The following is a 22,534-nucleotide window of genomic DNA, read 5'->3' on the forward strand; positions in this document are numbered from 1 at the left end:
AGATCTACTCCGTATCTCCTTTCTCTAGTAACCAGATTAGATTTTTGAAATTGTGTGCTTAAATTACTTAAGGATTTTAAAAGTACATTTGTTTTAAAAGCCCCCCCCCACAACGCCCTGTACATTTCAGTTGTTTACCAACAAAATGGGTAGCCATTTGCAAAAAATGGCAAGCTTCCTTTTGCAGATGTTCAAACACAGCTGGATGGGACTCTGTTAGACATGCCCTGGAAGATTTCTGTAGTCTAAACTCCACCAATTCTGAGATTCACATTTATGGTGGCACAGAAGGAAGAAGGACCAGGGGAAGATGCCTGAATAAGACCAGGAAAAACTGCAACGATCATGGACTGCTGGATCAGAGGGACACACAGCAGACGAGCTCCAAGGGCAAGTTTGTCTCATCTCTCCAGGGCAGAGCTGAAGTGCAGGATGTGGAGCCACAGACATGGTGGGACTCCTGCGTCAGCCATTTCTTCCCTATGTGGATTAGACCAAACTGTCTAACATCTTTGAGTTGTTTTCTTATCTGTAAAATGGGAACAACTTCCACCTTACAGAGTTGATGAGAAATAAGCAAGGCGTGGTGTGCACCTATAGTCCTGGCTACTCAGGAGGCTGAGGCAGGAGGATCTCTTGGGCCCAGGAGTTTGTGAAATAATCAAGCCAGTGAACAGAAAGATTGTAATATGACACCAGGACACAGTGAAGAGCCTGGAGAACAGGAGCAGCCATGGATCGGGGTGGAGAGTGGTTACTTCAAATGACTTGTCCACGTGTCAATCTTTTAATGCACAAACACACGAAAATGACAAACCACAAGAAGTTTTAATTGAATTAGTGGAGATGATTACATATGGCTCTTTCTGCAAACCCCACAACTGGATGCTAAGTCAAGATGGCTCCTGCTGGGTTCTAACTTCCAGGCTGAACCAATCTGTCCTATTCCGCTTCAGCAGGCCAGAGCACCGAGCAGGCCAACCAAGAGCAGAACCAGGAAAGGCTGTGCCGCTGGCAGAGGAGATGGTAAGAACACACTGGTCATGTCGCTCTTTGGGCTCTATGCCCACAAGACAATTTTAAGAGCTGCTCATGCATATAAATGATTGGGTTCAAGTCTGACCTGTGGGGTTTTAGGCCAACACAGGGTGGGTTGAATGGTTCTAGGTCAGAGAGCAAGTATTCACAAATGCTTTGTTTTCAATGAAATCAGACAAATACTTTGAGACAAGGAGTGACTTCCTGACTAATCCATCCACAAGGCAGACTCAAATCTGGAACTTTGCAAATGCACTCTGGGGTGCTAAGGTCCCCTCTAACAGGGAAAGCCAAAGGCCCTGGAACAGAATGCTAGCAAGTCTTTTATTAATCACCTCTGGACAGCTAAGGTGATCCTGGGGAAGAGAAACACCTTCCTTTAATGGGCAAGGGAAACCAGGGCTCTGAAGTCACACTTTTCCCCAAGATTATGAGCAATTGTGGTCACTGGTCAAACAGGTCAGCAGCAGGAGAGCTGAGCGTTCTGTGTGAGTGGGGTACAGTGGGGGTGTGGCCGTGAGCAGCACGCCTGCTCTGTTATTTCCACCTTGGGGGAGGCGCTGTGCTCTGCAGGTCCCTTTCAGCCTGGGTCTAGCCATCTACAGGACCAAAGTGCTGGAGTGTTGAAAAGAGACTTAGGAAGAGACGGTTCTGTGTTCCACAGATAATGGGATGAAGTAACGGTTGAGAGATAAGGTGGAAGGACAGTATGTGGAGCTGACTCCTCCAGATGTTCTCTTATTAAATCTTAATAGCTTAGAGCCTTGAAGGATTGAAACATTATCAATTTAAAAAAAATAAAGAAGGGTGAAAGTGTCAAAGACACAAGAGCTCTTGTAGATGCTGACTGCACACTTTGTCCCCAAGTTCATCTTAGAGCTCAAACAAATTCAAGACATGAAGCAGAGACACTAGACTTGTGTCAGGGGCAAAAACTTCTGGTAGTAGCTCTTGGTGACGTCGATCATCAGTTCTTGAGTACATTCTGGAAGCTCCCCTGAGAAGAGTCCTGAGAAAAGAGAGACCTGGTCAACCAAGGGGAGCCAGAAGGCCTACAGCTGTAATTTTTATTCAACCCCCTAGAGACCTTTCCTTTAGTTTTGTCTAACTACGAGGTTTTCCAAATCTTCAGTACTGACAGAGTATTCTACTGATCACATCTTCTAACGATATTTATTTGTGAATGTATGGAAGCAAATATGTAGTTCTCCAAACAAAGAAACAGCCTAGGTAGACGTGGTTAGGACATTAGTGCAAGATCCCAAGAGGTAAAGCAAATTGCTTTAACTGTCTGTTCCAGATCAGGACTTGCCCACTCCCAGGATTCTGGTGATGCCCACTGAGCTAGCCTTATTCTTATCCTTGAGGTAAGAAACTGTCCTGTTTGTACAATTAAATTAAACCCAAAGCCCAGCTATGGCACATAGATAAATCAAGGAAGGGAGGACAACAGAAGAGTCCTCCAAAGAAGGACAAGCAGTAATCACAGGCAGGACTCCACAGGCACTGTGTACTCTCTGACAACTCTCCTGATGGGCACGTCCTTGAAAGGAGGATCAGTCCTTCTTTAAAAACACACAGGTATTACATCAAAATTCCAATGTTTAGCTCCTCATACAACATCAGATGATTTGGCCAGGCCTGTATGAAGCAGCTATGACAAGCTATGATATCCATCATGTGTATTATCTGTCTGGCTCCTATAGGCATCTGAGTTCTTGGCTCCTGATTCAGAACCTTTCTGGCTGTTTTCCCTTTCATTTTGTCCCATGACTCAATTACATCATGTATTGCTCTCCAAAAACATGCCAGTTTTCCTGCAACCCTATGGCTCTGGACTGAAAGATGAAGACTGCCAAAAGCATCAGATAGTGGATATTTATCTGTGAAACTATGTAAAAGAAAGAGAAGTATCCTGCCACAGTACAAAAAGCACCAACTCTATCTATACAAAGGTCTGAAGGAACAGTCAAGGCTTCCCCACCAATAGGCCTGGGCATGAGCCAATTCAGCCTCATCTTCCCCATTTATATAGAAATCTCTAAGGTCCTATGCAGAAATCCTGCATTATAAGCCAGATGTGTTGGCACACGTCTGTAATTCTAGCTACTCTGGAGGCTGAGGCAGGAGGATCACAAATTTGAAGCCAGCCTGAGCAACTTAGTGAGACCCTGTCTCAAACCATAAAATAAAATAAAATGGGTTGGGATGTAGCTCAGTGGCAGAGCCTACCAAAACGAGTGTTTATTACTTAAATTTGAAATACCAAGCAATGCTTCCCTGTCTTCTGTCAAGTTCAGAGACAACAGGAAGCTGGTGCTAAGGAACTTGAGTAAGTTTTAAAAGATTAAGATATTTCTCTGCCAATATCCTTTTCCACTCAGATCAGATGCATATCAGGCAATCAGTGGGATTCCAATATGGAGAAAATTACTAAACAAAAGTCGTTTTTTTTTTTTCTTCTCAGCCAAAGCAGAGAAGCATGACACAGAATGGCCAAGTGCCCTCCGCACAGAACCTGAGTGATGATGTGCATCTGTGAAATCCATAACCGATGAGCTGAGTGATGAGGTTTATTTTAATTGGAAAAGCAATTAAAACCACCAGGGGTAGATATCAAACACTATCAGATCCCTCTCCTACATCATCTTCCATCTGTGAGCCTGTGATGTGCCCTGATAATGCTGCATGACTTCGACTGCACAAATCAATATGGAAAACAGGGGCTGGCTGTCTGGGTGGCAGGGGAATGTGAGGCTTTCTCTTCCTTCTGCTTTCTGGAGTCTTCTGAGTTTTCTGGGATGAGCAGGTATTGCTTTAGTTTCCTCACATGTCTGTAATTTGGAACTCTGAATTCTTGAGGGGCTCAAGAGGTCATGCATGTGCCCCTCTCTATGGTCTTACACCGTGTTTTTTGCCAACTTCTCAGTTTTTGGATTTCTGAGCCACGCAGGAAGTATAAATTCGAATTCCCAGCCAATGTGGGAGTAAGCCCATTGTAAAAATTCTCTAAAAAGAGACTTCTTTTTCCAGTCAGAGTCCAGGCCACGAGAGAAATGCTTCTTTGTATTTTCCATGTTCTGATGGCAGATTTGTTTTACGTCACCCTTTGCCTGAAGGAAAACCCTTTCGGGGTTACTGGAGGACCTCCCTGCATCATGGATCCAAGGCTGTACCTCCTGTCCCCCCACTGCGTCTCAAGTCCTAGACCTCTCTGTTGGGAAGACAGCATCGACCTCTGTGATCTTACAGCTTGGATTCAGTTTTCTCTTTGTTTTTCACCCTTGACAATCTCCTTCTTTTCTTGTGAACTCAAGTATGCATTTAAAAAAGAAGTTTGTCATATTTGAGATAGCTTTTTGAGGTACTAGAGAATTTTTAAGTTTGCTAGATCAACATATTTTCAAAGATGGCAAATGCATGCATTACTTCTATGATGGAAAATAAAACTAAGCTTTAAGGAAGTTAAAATAAAAATGATTAACACCAAGCTTACCTGGGCAGCCTGAGAAGACGGTGAACGGTGGGACCACAGTTTCTGGAGGTAATACTGTGTTGTCAAGAATTTTGCAGCAGTCTTTCAACACACATCTGCGTCCCTGAAATTAAAATCTTTATTACTAGGAAATAAGTAGGAAATGGCAATAAGGATTAGTCAGTCTGCTGTTTAGAAGGCTATTCTATATTTTCTCCATTCATGATATCGTGTAATAGCCAGGGACAGTGACAAGAGGCTTGATTACAATTATTTGCTTTAGGTGGGACCTGAGCAGAAGAAGGGAGCCTGTGTGTGTGTGGTGTGTGTGTGTGTGTGTGTGTGTGTGTGTGTGTGTTTGGGGGGAGGACTATATGCCAGGAACAGCACATGTCATTGAGGCATTAAAGACTATGCAAACTTTGGTCTTCAAAGAGTTCTGTTTAATTTTCTCTCTCTCTTTTATTTGATTTGGTGGGCCTCTGTTATTTTGTTCCCTTTTCTCCTGTTAACAGAATCTGTATTTTCTTTGGGAACCACCCTATTCCCATCTCAGTCCATGCACTTCAGCCCACATGCCAAACTCCAAGCTCCAAGACAATGACTGGTTAGGGAACTGGCCTATCAGTCAGCTTAGTCAAGTGAACTTCAACCTCAGGGCTTCTGCTGAGACTAATGGGAAAAGAAGTGCTTTCTACTGGGGCTTCCAGTGGACAGATGGAAGCCAAGAACAGCCATCTTATTTTCATGAATGAAGAACCGGCTTGAGAATAAACTTTCTGGAAGAAAGAAAAAAGGGATGAAGACTAATTCTCCTGACAGCAATAACTGAAACCCTGGAACCATCCAGGCACAAAATTAGGATCTACTTCTGTATTCTTCATTTATATTAGCTAATACACTTGGTTTTATAGCTACCAATTTTAGGCTTGTTTGTTTGCTCTTCTGTTAATTCCTCCTGGAAAAGTCTTGACAAACTCATGAAGTTATTCATTCACTTGTTCTCATGGGCAAGTGAGAGTTTAGTGTTTGGGCTGAACCTTAAGCTTAATTTTATCCATTGTTGACAGTTTTCAATTCTGCCATGATCCATAGCATTTTGGAGGCAAGAAATAAGGTCTAGGAGATTCAGGTGTTTGATGGGATAAGAGGCTTGTGTACACAGTTCAAAGCTGTACCTCAGATTGCTTACTGAGTAAATGAAAGTTGTGCTCTCCTTACGCTGTGTTGACACCACCAGGGCACATACATTCATTCATGTTCTCATTAGAAAACCTGACAAAGTGGAATGCCTGAGAGTGTGGAAATCTTAATACCAGGATAATGCTAACCTCTCCAGACTCCAAATTTTATTAAAGATTATGAAAGACACTTAGATTTGGTTGTGTCCAAATTTTTCCCCATTATTAAATATTCAAATCATATGTATTTCCGGGAAAAGGTACATTGCCAAAAGAATTTTTTTAAAAGCTTCAAGGTCTGAATTCCTTATGTGACAGATTAAGCTGTCTCCAGGTGGAGGGACAGTGGCACTGGCAATACTTGGCAACATCTTCAACTCAGAAGCAAGTTATAAGTATAGTTCTTCACTCCCCCTTACAAAGTTCTCTCCTGTGACTTATCTGCTAGTGCCAATTTCAGAGACACAACAACTGGCTCTCTCCCCTGATGACCCCCAAATTAACATTAACTCTAAGATTTTTGTCATGACTAAGGTCCTAATAATTCAGACTAAGCACATGGGGTGCTAAGTAAAAAGAAACAGATGCACTGCATAAGACATGATATGTCCCATGTTGGGATCCATGACAAGAGGATCCTGAACAGGAAGAAGGATCTTTTCACTGTGTAGCACCAGCCTCAGGCAGTCTGAGGTACCTGCTGTGTTTGTAGTTGGCCATTCTGCCCACATACAAGGACTAATGGCTAACTGGATTTCAGAAGCATTCTGGGGAGCCTGATTAATTAGCAGCCACATGAAAAATGCAGGTACTTCTTAGGCATGAATGGACTGGTAAGAACTGAGGAGGTAAAAGGCTGAAAATCTGAAACCACTTTATTTTTTGCAGTCCTGGGGATTGAACCCAGGGTCTCATGCAAACTAGCTGAGCCACATCTCCAGTCCCTTCTTTCTTTGTAAAATTTTAAGAAGGGACTCTCTACATTGTCCAGACTGGCCATGAACTTGCAATTCTCCCACCTCAGCTCCCTGAATAGCTGGGCTTACAGGCGTGCAACACCACGCCCAGCAGAAACCACTTCTTTATTCTTCACTGGAGAATTTCCAAGGAAGAATCAAGAACTGTAGCCATGTTGCTAGTATGACAGCTACCTATACATCCTTACGGAAGTTAGCATTTCTGAGTCTTGGTTTTCCTCATCCATGAAACAGAATGTAAAACCAAACCTACAGGGATGTTGTCAATATAAGAGACAGTAAACATAAAGCTCACAGAACAATCAATGACAGTGCCTATTAATGTTGCTCATTAGGCTTTTCCTGCAGGCTCGTGGGCAATTCTGATTAATACCTATAGTTTCACATATCCAAGCAGGAGTCCGACATCACACAGGACACTACAGGAAAAAGCTGTGTGTCACGGGGACAGTTAGACTCTAAAAGAGCTCCCACTGCTCTGAGATTCTAGAATTCTAACAATCTTTCTCCTGAGATCATCTGACAACCTGTCGATGCTTGGCAAGTCTGCCAATATTAACAACGACTAGGTCATAAACCATATGCTGTGAAGTGGTACAGAAAGCAGAGCACCTGACAACAGGCCTAGGACTCCCTAAGCATTAGAAACAGAATTTGGATTTAACCTTTCAAACGCTTTGGTCTGGGAATAAAGGATGGTCTACTGTGCCAGTTTCTACCTGCCTTTCAGATCCCCTTGTCCCCATTAGACTGTAAGCTCCTTGAAGTAACGCAGCCAGGAGGTTACATGGCAGCAGAGTTCATCATACTGCTGGTTCTAAATCCTAGCTCTACCACTTACTAACTCTAAGTCCTCAGTCTTCTCATCCACAAATGGGGGCAACAGCAGTTCCTAAAACATCCTTGGATGATTGTGAGGATTAAATGAAGTAACAGAAGGAAAGGAGTTTAACATCTTATGTCAGAGGTTTTACAAAGGTTAGCCATGGCTGTTAATGCCTGGGAAAACTCCAAATTCAGTAGGGAAGACCCAACCTCGGGAACACTGGAAACTACTACTACCCTGTTTGGTCATAGAAGCAGACTCCCACTGACATAAAGGACGGAGGCAGAGGGGACAAGGCTGCTTAGTTGGCTGAGTCACCATACTCACAATCACACAGTTCTTGCCAACGTGAACGTATGAACCAATCTGAGCTGCGTTGACCACACAATCTTCCTCAATAAAGACATGGTCCCCAATATGTAAAGGAAAGAATGCAACACTAGAGAAGGAAAAGAAGATGAACAAAGAAAGGTCAAGGCAATGTACTTTGGATCAAGGTTTATAGAACTACAAGATCATGATAACAACTTCATCTTGTCTTAATGAGACAGTTCCTAGCATCCCCAGGCCACAGAAACTCTATCATGTTGAAGATGATGAATGCAGATAAGGCTAGCAGCTCAAAATCAGAGCTACTGGGCCAAAGACAGATGCAAGGAAACAGGAAGGCAGAAGGAGCAAGATCTTCGAAATTAAAAGGTCAAGACACTGTGGAAGAAAGGGACCAAGGGGTAGGAGGTAGGAAGGGAGGGGGAAGTGCTGGGGAGTGACACTGGTCAAATTATATTGTTATATTGTGTGGATGTACAAATACGCAACAACAAATTCCATTGCTCTACATAAGTATAATGCACCAATAAAAAATGTGGGAAAAAAATAAAAGAGCAGGCACCAAATAAAAATGAATCAATGTTTGCTCATGTCTGCTTCCTTGGATAATGGCCACAGATCACATTTTTAGTAATCTGCCCTGTATTTCAGGGTAATGACATCAGGTTCATGTGCTATAACTTTTAGTCCCCAACATTCTTAAAAGGTATTCATTCACCATATTTATTCAGTGTGTATAATGTGCCAGATAGTGACAGATATAATGGTAAGCAAGAGACACAATCCTGTCCATCAAGTGTTTACAAGCAAGAAAAGAAGTAAGATTGAAGTAAATAACTATACAAATAACTATACTTAGTTACAACTGTGGTAAGTGCTATGGAAACACAATACCAAGTTCTGAGAATACATATAACAAGGTAAAATATATAACTTTACCCAACCAGTGGTTTGGGGAAAGCTGAACTGAAAGTGACATTCACACCAAGACCTGAAGGAAGAATGCTAGACTTCCGGCATCATTCCCATTTGCCAGGATTCCTCAGGTGTCACTAATCTGTGATCATATTTATGAGATCATATTTTAAATACTTGGCCCGGAACTGACATAAAGTAGCTACTTGCTTACTAGCCTTTTCCAGCCCTCTGCCATTTTTCAGAAATATTTTGTCAGAGATAGTATCTATCCTCCATGACTCGTGATTCATTTAAACCTTTGTTAATTCATTACTATCATCAGTCTTCACACCAGGGCAACAAGGAATTCCTTGATCTCATCAAACTCTAGCAGAGGAGCAGTCACTGGGAGTCCACAAGAGGGTACCACAGAGCTTTCTGGTCCTCTCATCCTGCCCCACTATAGTTCATTCTGAGCTAATGGGTGAATATTTTCATGTAAATGATTTATAATGACTCCTTGATCCAATTCCTGTGTGGAGCCCAGAGTTCAATGTCATCACAGGAAATGTGCATTTACTCCTGCACGATATACTCCTAGGTATTACTGTTTTAGTTGCTCCTTTGTCTTTTCCTCCCTAAATATGTTCAGAGGTACCACCTGTGACACAGTATCACAGCTATCACATTATAATATGACAGGTTTCTCCCACTAGATTTTGAGAACTTTGAGGCAGGAACTCTATTTGATCTACTTTTATACAACCAGCTTTATAACCCAATGACAGGTATAGGGATGGTGCTCAATAAAGGCAGGTTGACTTATGGGATGAAACATAGGTGGTGCCATAATTAGCCAAGGAGCAATGTAAAGAAAATACCACAACAGTGGGCACCTGGTTGGTTTTCCTGCTCTATGTCCTTTCTTGGACTGTCCTTAATCCTACGAAGGAAAAAAAAATCCTACTGAGGGATCAGGTCAATCCTAACTTGGCCCTACCCTCTGGGTTGCAGCTATTTGGACCAGGGGTAGGTACTTCACTCAAACTGAGTTAACCACAATCTTTCTCCCAAGAATTTAGAATAAGACATAAGATCTCTGGTTGACATATGTTGGGAGCTTAAATGGAGAAGTGATCTAAGTAAGGGGCCGAGGCAATAAGTGGACTCGAGGAGCAAAAGAGACAGATGAAGCCAATCAGACAGAGAAGAAAGGAGAGATGCAGAGAGAAGGACAGAAGAGAACAAACAGTATAATCTTGCTGACAGAGAAGGGGAGACAGGATAGGAGTGTTGACTGCTGCAAGCTGTCCAGCTGCACGTTATAGTCCCTTATGAGGTCTGGCCCCTTTTTCTACTCTTAGCTAGAAAACTCTTAGGTTCTATCAAACATGCCTCTGGATGTTAAATCGAAACATCCTTTGCTCTTGCCAGCTTAAGGGGATTTTGTTCCTGGGAACAGTGACCATCAACCAGATTAAAACCACCACCATGAGAGATGTGTTCATTACAGTAAACTCTTACTCGGTGCCCCAAAAAGGACAGACCTGCTCACTACACCACAACTCAACACAAGAACAAAACCACCACCACCAGCATCTTGCCCAAGACTGAACCAAGGTAATTCAATTACATACCCTTTGCTGAATTTCTTGAATGGTGGCCTTATGACACTACGACTTTTCACAACACAATGGCGTCCAACTCTTACGTTTGCCAGATCCCCTCGGATGATACAGTCATTCATTACGATGGTCTATAAAACAAAGCACATTTTAAAAAATTACCAACATAACCCTAAACAATTAAATGCAAAACATAACAACACACACACACGCAAAAAAAAAAAGACACCGAGAGTTATGTCATGGTCTGCTGCATCAAATGTTCTGTCACAAGCAGTAAGCAGGAGCCCTGCCCTCACGATGCTGCCTGCAGAGCGACAATGGGATGTCCACGACATCACCAACTTTGTGCTCAAGCCCTCCATGAAAAGGACTCAGTGAATGAACATTTACTGAGAATGTCTACAGCAGAGCAAGTTTACCTGTCTTTCTGGATTCATGCAGGTCCAACCCCAAGTCTTAGCTGCTTGCTCAGTGATCTTGATTGCTCCCACTTTCTTTTTTTTTTTAATCTCCTAACACCATTGACTCTCTCCAACTTCATGTTCCCAGAGGTGGACCCATTTAAGTTCTGGCCCAGTTCCCAATATCTGAACTCAGATCAAATGCTACAGGGTATGGAGTAAGATTCAGCTTCTCCGGAGTTTGGGTGGAGAGGCCCACCAACACACCTAGAAATTAGTCTATGGGGATTAATGCTCCATACTGATAAAGAGTAGACATTCTCAAAATTCTCAAAGTGTCTGATGAATAAATGCATGGAGTAAAAAAGAGTACATGTGGCTGGATTTGCAGTGGTAAAAGCAAGCAAGGGACCAGACCATGCTGAATTCTATGTGCTGAACACAGAAGCTTAGGTGTTTGGGGCTGGGGACATAGCTCAGTTGGTAGAATGCTTGTCTTGCAAGCACAAGGCCCTGGGTTCAATCCCCAGCACTGCCAAAAAAAAAAAAAAGGTTAGGTGTTTTATAAGAGATTTCGGAGCTTTTCAGGCTTTAGATTTTCAGGTTTGAAATGCTCTATTGGTGAAGTCTATGCAAATATTCCTAAACCCAGAACATAAGCTATCTTGAGACACTGGAGAGACTGAACATGGGCCGAGGGTTAGATGATACAGGTTGAATATCCCTCATCTAAATGGGACCAGAAGGCTTATGAAATCGATTCACAATCTCTTTTTCTAAAATATTTTTAGTGGTAGACATGATACCTTTATTTTATCTACTTACCTTTATGTGACCCTGAGAATCAAACCCAGAGCCTCACATGTGCTAGGCAAGTGCTCTACCACTGAGCTATACCCCGGCCCTCACAATCTCTTTTGAACGCTCAAGTTTCAGATTTGAGAGGATTTGGGGTTTGGGATTTTTAGATTAAGGATGTGCAAACTGTAATAGCAAAGTACTGAGGTTTTAATTTTTATATTATAATAGTAACACTCTACACATTTTTAAGTCTTTAAATATTAGTGGTATACATTAAAACATTTACATATAAAATGCTAAAAAGTTTTTTATTTGTTTTAAAATACACCAGCCTCCTCTACCTGACCCTAGTCAAGCTAGGTCTGGGTTTGGTGAGTGAGTACAGAGATGAGACCAGAACATCAGAACATTGCTAACTGTAGGAGCTGGTGAACAAATACTTGAGAATTTAACATGCTCCCCTTACTTTTATACATGTCTTAAAGCTCCATAACAATACTGCTCAGCCTTAAAGGAATAAACTAATAATGTATTAAAACAAGCAACAAAATGGATAATCTCACAAACACTATGCTGAATGAAAGAAGCCTGACATAAAATACTCTGTGATTCTCATTATATGAATTGTATATTAGATGGTTGGCTGGAGCGTGGCCGGTTAGCTCAGTTGGTTAGATGGTTGGCTGGAGCCAACAGCAGGAAAATTGACTGACAAGGGCACAAGGAATCTAGGGTTATAGAAGCACTTTGTATCTTGATTGTGGTTGTGGTTGCATAGATGTACATGATGATTTCATCAGTGCACTGACACAGGCCAGTCCCACTTTCCACTGTCCACGCTCCATCCTCTTTACTCAATGGGTCATTCCCTAACCCTGCAGGCTCTGTAACATCCCAAATAAAGGAAAACAAAAATGACAAAGTTCTGAAAGGGAGAGAGGCTGGAAATAGGAAAGGATCTTTCACAACAGCAAAAAACTAGTAACAAAGTAACTATTCACCAACAGGAGACTGAGTAAGCAGAATCTGCACAGTAGTAGTGAAAATGCACACACCAATGAATCTTAGAAACGGAAGCTGAGAACTACCATACTTCATGTGGTTTAAATGTTTCCTATTACCATTATTATAACTGAGTATAAAAAAAGTAAGTCACACAAAACCTAACAAAGTTAGACAATATGCATTATTTAAGAATACATATGTGGTCAATCTCTTCAAATCTAATACTGATAAAATATAATTTAATGATTTATAAGTCAAAATTCAGGATAGTCGTTTCCTTCTGGAAGGAGGCAGAAGAAAGAGATAGGGAAGAACAAAATGTTAGCACTTATTATACTTTGATTATGTTTCAGTTCTTCAGTTGGGTGGTGGATTCATGGCTATTGATTTTTTTTTTTTTTTTTTTTTGGTACCAGGGATTGAACCAGGGGCACTCTACTACTGAGCCACATCCCCAGCCCTTTTTAGCTTTTACTTTGAGACAGGGTCTCAGTTACTTCGGTCCTCACTAAGTTGCTGAGGCTGGCCTTGAACTTCTGATCCTCCTTCCTCAGCTTCTAAAACCTCTGGGATTAAAGGCATGAGCCACCATAACTAAACCGCTGGGATTAAAGGCATGTGCCACTACACATGGCAATTTTTATGATTGTAACATGATGTCACATATACTCTTTTGTGTACAGCAAAAATTATGGTCAAATAAAATATCTTTTAAAAAAAAGGATACCTCAATAGTCAAAATAATCATCAAAAAGAACAAAGTTGGAGAATTCTTAATTCCTGATTAAAAATGTACTCCAGAAAATTAGAAAATTAAAAATGAAAACTTAGTACAAGGTTACAGTAACTAAATAATATTGCCTAAGGATAGACTATAGACCGATTACACAGAATTGAGAAATCCAGAAACGAACAACTGTGACTGTTTTTCTAAGAGTGCCATGACCGTGGGGTGCAGTGGCCCCTGCCTGTAATCCCAGAGACTCAGGAGACTGAGGCAGAGGATTACAGATTTGAGTCCGTCCTCTGCACTTTAGTAAGATCCCATCTCAAAATAAGGACAATAGGAAGTTTGGGGATGTAGCTCAGTGGTAGAGCACCCTAGTTCAATCCCCAGAACCACACACATACCCAAAAGAGAGCCAAGATCTTTCAATAAGAAAAGAACAGTCTCCTCAACCAAACGGGCTGAGACAACTGTAATTTCCATATCAGAAAGAATTAAGCTGGACCTCTCATCTTACACTACACACAAAAATTAACTCAAAATGGACAACTAGATGTGATAAAACTGTAAATCTCTTAGAGGAAAACACAGCAGTAAAACTTCATGATCTAGACCTGGCAATGAATTCTTAAATATGACACCAAAAACACGAGCAACAAAAGAAGTAGATTAACTGGACTTCACCAAAATTCCAGAAGGATTGCGAGTTCAAAGCCAGCTTCAGCAATGGTGAGGGGCTAAGCAACTCAGTGAGACCCTGTCTCTAAATAAAATAAAAAATAGGGCTGGGGATGTGGCTCAGTGGTCGAGGGCCCCTGAGTTCAATATCTGGTACCAAGGGGCTGGGGATATAGCTCAGTTGATAGAGTGCTTGCCTAGCATGCACAAGGCCCTGGGTTCAATCCCCAGCACCATCAGAACAAAACAAAACAAAACAAAAAACAAACGAACAAACAAAACTGTTAGCTGAGCATGGTGGCTCACACCTATAATCCCAGCTCTTGGAAGGCTGAGGCAGGAGGACCACAAGTTCGAGGCCAGCCTCAGCAACTTAGCAAGGCCCTCAGCAACTTGGTGAGAACCCGTCTCAAAACAAAAAACAAAAAAAGAAAACACAAGGATGTGGTTCAGTGGGAAAGTGCCTTTGAGTTCTATCCCCAGTACCGCCCCACCAAAAGAGAAAAAAAATTTAAAAACTTCTGTGTATCAAAACCAACACCTGCTTGCCACTGCTGCTGAGGTCTCCGGGCAGTGTTGCTTCCAACCACCCACAAGGAATACCTTTGCAAACCTCTTTAAGGGCCTTTTAGGCAAAAAAGAAATGCATATCCTCATGGTGCCTGGAGGCTGCAGGGAAGACGAGAGCTCTACACAAGCTGAAGCTGGGTGAAATGGTGACCACCATTCCCACCACAGGTTTCAATGTGGAGACCGCTGAGTACAGAACATCGGCTTCACTGTGTGGGACGGGGGTGGCCAGGATACCATCCAGCTGCTAAGGCGCCACGACTTCCAGAACACCCAAGGCTTGATCTTTGTGGTGGACAGCAATGGCAGAGAGCCTGTGAATGAGGCCCAGAGGAGCTCATGAGGATGCTGGCCGAAGATGAGCTCCGGGACACTGTCCTCTAGGCGTCTGCCAACAAGCAGGACTTCCCGAATGCCATGAATGTGGCCGAGATCACAGACAAGCTGGGGCTGCACTTGCTACGTCACAGGAATTGGTACATTCAGGCCACCTGTGCCACCAGTGGGGACAGGCTCTATGAAGGACTGGACGGCTGTCCAGTCAGTTCCGGAACAAGAAGTGAAGAACCCCCAACCCCTCACTTCCTCCTCTCCGCTCTCGCCTTCCTTTCCGTGGTCCTGAGTACCAGAAGCTGTCCCCACGGGTTGGTCAGTGTGCATGGCACCGTGCTGTACACGTGCAGACACAGCCTGCAGCCAGGGTTTTACTGAATGTGAACAGTTTCTGTTTCCACTGAGGCAGTTTCTGGTACTCTTATGCAATACTACTCAGTTTTTTTATTGTAAAAAAGAGAATCAACTCACTGCAGCACTGAGAAGGGATTTAGGCACGTGGGTGGCTGGCCTCCAGAAGCTCCTGGGCTGCAGACTGGTATTGGGATCCACTTGGTGGTTGGTTTTTAACCGGAACTCAGTGCATTTTTTAAAATAGTTAGAAATACAGGATAAGGAGAACACCTGAACACACAGAAGAGAGACTGCCTGTGTAGCCTGAATGCTAGTCCATCAGATCAGCTGTTGTGATGGTGACACAAACCGCCACCCACTGCATGATCCCAATAGGAACCCCGGGAGTCACCTGTCTGGGGTCACTTGCATTCCAGAGCGTTGTGCTTGTACTTGTGATCACAGAGTCACCTGGGGGCGGGCTGGGGGAGCCACTGAGGGGACACAGGGCCCAGACGCATGCCCTTGGTCAGCCGGTGGCCAGAGCAGCAGCCTGCGTTCCCAGCGCCCGCTCACGGCACACTGGCAAGTCTGAGTCTCACCGGCTGAGTGCGTGCAAGCTGGGAGGGCTGGTCCACTAAAGACACCCAGGCCCGGGGCACCCTGTCTCCAGGTGTCAAGTGGCTCCCTCCCTCAGCCTGTTACAATGGTCCGATCTGCCATCGAAAAAGACAACCTCTACTTTTTTCTTTTGTATTTTGATAAACACTGAAGAAGCTGGTGCTGTTAAATTTATCTTGGGGAAACCTCAGAACTGGTTTATTGCGTGTCGTGGAACCTCTTAATGTTTTCAGTACACGATTAGTAATCCACTATTTTGTATACTTCTTTCAGTTTTTACTTTGGCAAGAACTATAATTACAGTTATTAGAATAAAGTCTCTTAACTATTTAAAGAAAGGATATTGTCAAGGATACAAAAAGACAATTACAGAATGGGAAGAATATTTGCAAATCACATATCTGACAAGGATTTAATACCAAGAATATATAGAAAACTCCTACAACTCAACAACAAAAAGACAACACAATTTTTTAAATGAGCAAAGGACTGAACAGACATTTTCCTAAAGAAGATATACAAATGGCCAACAAGCATGTGAAAATACATTAAACATCAGCAATCACGAGGGAAAAACAAATCCAAACCAAAATGAGATACCACCTCCTACCCAGTGGAATGGCTATCATTTGAAAACCAGAAAATAACAAGGGCTGGTGAGGATGTGGAGAAATCAGAATACTGTACATTGCTGGTAGGAAGGTAAAATGGTGCAGCCACTGTGAAAGCAGTTAAGAAGTTTTTCAAAAAGTTAAAGAAAGAATCACCACTTGACCAAGCAATTTCACTCCTAGAAACACTGAAGCTAGGGCTCAAACAGATACCTGTACACCACCATTCACTGCAGCATTATTCACAATAGTCAAAATTGACTATAGACACAATAGAAACAAGCTGGGCACAGAGGCACGCGCCTGTAACCCCCGCGGCTGGGGAGGATGAGGCAGGAGGATCTCTAGTTCAAAGCCAGCCTCAGCAAAAGTGAGGCACTGAACAACTCAGTGAAACCCTGTCTCGAAATAAAATACAAAATAGGGCTGGGGATGTGGCTCAGTGGTCGAATGCCCCTGAGTTCAATCTCTGGTACCATCCCCATCCCCCAAAAAGGGGGATGAATGAATAAACAAAATGTGGTATATAAACTCAATGGAATGTTATTCAGCTATGAAAAGGGATGTGATGTGATACAACATAGAAAAACCTTGAAAAGATTACACTAAGTGAAATAATCCAGTCAAAAAGTACAAAAAATAATATGATTCTATTAAGAATTATCTAGAATAGGCAAATTCTTAGAAACAAAAAGTAGATTAAGGGGTGAGGGGAACAGTTCAGTAGTAGAGTTCATGCTTAGCACATGTGAGGCTGAATTCATTCTCCAGCATCAAAAAAAAAAAAAAAAAAAAAAAAAAGAAGCAGAAAAAAATAAACTATATGGAGTATACTGAGGCTACAAGGACTGGAGAGAGGGAAAAAAGGGAGTTATTCCTTAATGGGTACAGAAATTCTATCTGGGGTGATAAAAAAAAAAGTTTTGGAAATAGATAAGGGTGATGGGACTGCATAACATTATGAATATAACTATATTAATTAATTATATACTTAAAATAATTAAAAAGGGACTAAGGGTGTAGCTCAGTGGTAGAGTACTTGCTTAGCATACATGAGGCCCTGTTCGATTCCCAGCACAGCAAAATAAATAAATAATAAAAATGGTTACAATGGCTATTTTGTTATATCTATTTCATCACAAGAAAAAAATACTTCCCTGAGTCACAGAAAATGCTTCAGAATTAGCTTAGAGACTTCCAAAGAAACCTTTACACATTGCTAATGATTCAGAGGGAGTGAGCTGAATTTTTCTAATTCTAAGTAGGAACAGTATGTCTGAGCAGCAACGACTAAATGTTATGGTTTGGATGTGAGGTATCCCCCCAAAACTCACATGTGAGACAATGCAAGAAGTTTCAGAGGAGAAATGATTGGGTTGTGACAGTCTTAATCCAATCAGTGATTTAATTCCCCTGATAGGTGATAACCAAAGCAATAGGGTATGACTGGAGGAGGTGGGAATTGAGGCATGGCTTTGGGTATATGTTTGTATCTGTTGAGTGGAGACTCTTTCTGATTCCTGATTGTGTGAGCTGCTTCCCTCTGCCACACTCTCCCGCCATGATGTTAATTAAGCCTCACCTGAGCCCTGAGGAATGGAGCCGGCCTTCTATGGACTAAGACCTCTGAAACCATGAGCCTTCAAATAAACTTTTCCTCCTTTAAAATTGTTCTCTTCAGCTGATGACATGATTCTATATTTGGAGGACCAAAAAAACTCCATCAGAAAACTTCTAGACCTAATAAATGAATTCAGCAAAGTAGCAGGATGTAAAATCAACATGCATAAATCTAAAGCATTTTTATTCATAAGCGATGAAACATCTGAAAGGGAAATGAGGAAAACAACTCCATTCGTAATAGCCTCAAAAAAAATAAAATACTTGGGAATCAATCTAAAGAGGTGAAAGATCTCTACAATGAAAACTACAAAACATTAAAAAAAGAAATTGAAGAAGACCTTAGAAGATGCAAAGATCTCCCATGTTCTTGGATAGGCAGAATTAATATTACCAAAATGGCCATACGTCCAAAAGTGCTATACAGATTTAACGCAATTCCAATTAAAATCCCTATGACATTTCTCATAGAAACAGAAAAGTAATCATGAAATTCATCTGGAAGAACAAAAAGACCCAGAATAGCCAAAGCAATCCTGGGCAGGAAGAGGGATGCAGGAGGTATCACAATACCAGACCTTAAACTCTACTATAAAGTAATAGTAACAAAAACGGCATGGTACTGCCACCAAAACAGACAGGTAGACCAATGGTACAGGATAGAAGACACAGAGACATACCCACTTAAGAATAGTTATCTCATACTAGACAAAGGTGCCAAAAACTTACGATGGAGAAAAGATAGCCTCTTCAAGAAATGGTGCTGGCAAAACTGGAAAGCCATATGCAGTAAAATGAAATTAAACACCTCTCTCTCATCCTGTACAAAACTCAACTCAAAATGGATCAAGGATCTAGGAATTAGGCCCGAGACCCTTCCCCAAATAAAAGAAAAATTAGGCCCAAATCTCCATCATGTGGGCTTAGGAACAGACTTCCTTAACAAGATCCCTATAGCACAAGAAATAAAAGCACGAATCAATAAATGGGATAGATTCAAACTAAAAAGTTTTTTTTCTCAGCACAGGAAACAATCAATAATGTGAAAATGGAGCCTACAGAGTGGGAGAAAATCTTCCACACACACTTCAGACAGAGCACTCATCTCCAAAGTTTATAAAGAACTTAAAAAACTTTACACCCAAAATATAAAGAACCCAATCAATAAATGGGCAGACACTTCACAGAAGAAGATATACAGGTGATCAAAAATATATGAAAAAGTGCTCATCATTCCTAGTAATTAGAGAAATGCAAATTAAAACCACCCTAAGATTTCATCTAACTCCAATTAGAATGGCTATTATCAAGAACATGAGAAATAAGTGTTGGCATGTATGTGGGGAAAAAGGCACACTCATACATTGCTGGTGGAGTTGCAAATTGGTGCAGTCACTCTAGAAAACAGTATGGAGATTCCTCAGAAAATTTGGAATGGATCCACCATTTGACCCAGCTGTCCCACTCCTCAGTTTATACCCAAAGGACTTAAAATCAGCATACTACAGCAATGCAGCCACATCAATGTTCATAGCTGCTCAATTCACAAAAGCTAGATTGTAGAACCAACCTAGATGCCCTTCAATTGACAAATGGATAAGGAAACTGTGGTATATAAACACAATGGAATATTACTCAGTCATAAAGAGGAATAAAATTATGGCATTTGCTGGTAAATGGACGAAGTTGGAAAATATCATGCTAAGTGAAATAGGCCAAGCCCCCAAAACCAAAGGCTGAACATTTTCTCTGATAAGTGCATGACAATACATAATGAGGGGTGGCGGGAGGGAGAGAGTGAAGGAATTTTGGATGGTGTTGAGGAAAATGGGGTGGGAGGGGTGGGGGACAGAAAGATAGTAAAATGAAACAGTATTACCCTGTATGTATGATAACATGAATGGTGTGAATCTACATTGTGTACAACCATAGAAATGAAAAGTTGTACCCCATTTGTGTATAAAATGCAATCTGTAAAAATAAAAAAGATTTTAATAAAAAAATAAATAAATAAAAATTGTTCTGGTCAGATCTTTTTAGTCACAGCTGCAAAAAAGCTGACTACAATACTAAACTATAGTCCTTTTCCATTAATCTCATAATATAGTGGGCTTAATAAAGACTAATTATGTTTCTACTGAAAATACTTGTGATTTCTTGGTTATAGATGAGCTTATATCTTAAAGATGAAACATTTAAAGGGAAGTAAATTTCAAAACTGTGTCCCCTGTGGGGCACACTGGTATGTACCTGTAATCCCAGTAATTGAGATTCCTGAGGCAGGAAGATCACAAGTTCAAGGCCAGCCTCAGCAACTTAGCAAGGCCCAAAGCAACTTAGCAAGACCCTGACTCACAATAAAAAGGGTTGGGGATATAGCCAGTGCTAAAACTGCATCCCTGGTCTAATTTCCAGTGTGAAAAAACAAAAACAATAACAAAAATCTGTGTGTCCCATATGGTAAGAAATTAACTATGGATTTCAGTGTTTGTGAAGCTTCAATATATCTTGCTGTATTTTCTCTAGTTTTTTTTTTTTTTTTTTTTTTTTGGTGCTGGGGATTGAACCCAGGGCCTTAGGGCTTACAAGGCAAGCACTCTACCAACTGAGCTATCTCCCCAGCCCCTTCTCTAGTTTTAAAATGTTCTAATTCTCTTCCTAGGATTATACTAATCTCTTTGCTAATTCAATGTATTTAGATTCCAAGACTTTCAGATTGTATTTGCATGTGTCTCATATTTTAATACCTTTCCCATTCCTCATATTAATTTTAAGTTTCAGTTAACACTGAATTATTATTATTAATCAGATAATTTGGCATGTGTTACTTTAGTTTCTACCTCAAAATATTTTATTGCCTATTTATGTTTTGCATCCAGTGGTTTAGAGCACACTACAATATTGTATAATAACAATTTTGATTCTGGGTACCACTGTAGTTTTTGTTTGTTTGTTTGCTTTTGTTTTTTGCAGTGCTGGGGATTGAACCCGGGGCCTTGTGCATGTGAGGCAAGCACGCATCAACTGAGCTACATCCCCAGTCCAGCAATGTATTCTTTTCCAATATAAAAGAAAAGAGGTTTTCTGTTGCTTTATTTTATTAAAACTTTTTTTTTTATGTTCAATAAATCAAATCTGGAGGAAAAAAAGAGAACTGAAAATGTACAATAAATAGGAGATGTTGCAAGACTTTATCTATCTTGTTAATATGATAATCAGTGGAAGGAAAGCAAAGGTATACATAGTGGAGCTGGCTTTGTCCCTTACCTTGCCATTGAGAACGATGTTCTGGCTTCCACACAACACTGACTGGCGACTAACTTTGTTCCCAGATGCCTAAAAGGAAACATAAAATGGGTAAACCAGCTGCAGTAGTGCAAATCTGTAATCCCAGAGACTCAGGAGGTTGAGGCAGGAGGATGAAAATTGCAGGCCAGCTTAGCTATGTCAAAAAGGGGGGAGGGTTAGGTGGGTAGTTCAGTGGTGAAGACCACCAGGGGGTTCAAGCCCCAGTGCCAAACAAAACCAGACCACCCAGAGTGAGTACACTGAGAGGGTTTCTGGGCTTACAGATTCCATCAAGTAAAGTCACTGGAGTGGGGCACGGTGACCTCTGCCTGAAGTCCCAGATACCTGGGAGGCTGAGGCAGGAGGATTGCTAGAGGAGTACTGGACCAGCCTGAGCAACGTAGTAAGACTCCTATCTCAACAATAAAAGAAAACAAAAAAGGAAAAAGGCTCATATTGGACAGTATGGAGTGCAATCTAAAATGAAATGAATCCAGGATATCAAAAAAGCAAGGATGGATGAGTTAACTAAGGATTCAGGGAGAGGATTAATAATCTGTACATCTATAGCTTAGCGGCATCAGACACGGTGGATCCGAGTTCCAATGTCATACTTCGGTTTTAGAGCCCTATACTGAGGGTCGCGACTTTACCCTTATCATCGAGCTGTGAGAATGCAGAGAAAACCAAAATAACAGTAACGTGGACGGGTCACTTGCTCGTCACCAACATGTTACACACATCAGATCACGTACGGACTAAACAGAACAAATACAAACCGCCCAAACCGGCCACGCACAGGCTGAATAACAGAATCGGACGACACCCGAAGCGACTCTAGGGAATCCCTGACGAAGTGCCCAAGGGACCCAGGGTGGGTGGGGCAGGGGCAGGATGCGACTGCCCGCCAGGCCTCAAGGGGACCCAGTCTTGGGAAGAGGAGGGCAGAGGTCTGAACACGCGTACCGTCTCGATGTACTCGGACTTGTTGTAAAGCAGCTCGCCCAACTCCATGGCCGCCACCTCCTGTCGGCACCTCGGGATCCTGTCAGAGCCCTTCGATCTGTCTGAGACTCCGACTACTTCCGGTTGCTCCTCTACTTCCGCTCTCCTGGGAACTCGGGTCTCATCGACAGCTCGGCTCTCCTCTAAGCGGCCCCGCGCCGTTGCTCGGCAGTCCCGGACTGCGCATGC

General features: G+C 41.9%; 1 protein-coding gene and 1 pseudogene across 1 annotated transcript; one reads left to right on the forward strand and one right to left on the reverse strand.

Annotated features, from left to right (window-relative positions):
• Positions 1 to 766: 766 nt before the first annotated feature.
• Positions 767 to 22,438, reverse strand: Dctn5 (dynactin subunit 5). The gene is made up of 6 exons (XM_047533470.1): positions 22,307 to 22,438; positions 21,320 to 21,388; positions 10,362 to 10,480; positions 7,825 to 7,936; positions 4,535 to 4,637; positions 767 to 2,047 (listed from the first exon to the last, which is right to left on the reverse strand). Exons 1-6 carry the CDS (start codon positions 22,352 to 22,354, stop codon positions 1,950 to 1,952), a joined length of 549 nt encoding a protein of 182 aa, XP_047389426.1. The 5' UTR covers positions 22,355 to 22,438; the 3' UTR covers positions 767 to 1,949.
• Positions 10,650 to 15,097, forward strand: LOC124970617 (ADP-ribosylation factor 1-like; annotated as a pseudogene).
• Positions 22,439 to 22,534: the final 96 nt, after the last annotated feature.

This window comes from Sciurus carolinensis, chromosome 18 (assembly GCF_902686445.1).
Source record: "Sciurus carolinensis chromosome 18, mSciCar1.2, whole genome shotgun sequence".
Lineage (NCBI taxonomy): Eukaryota > Metazoa > Chordata > Mammalia > Rodentia > Sciuridae > Sciurus > Sciurus carolinensis.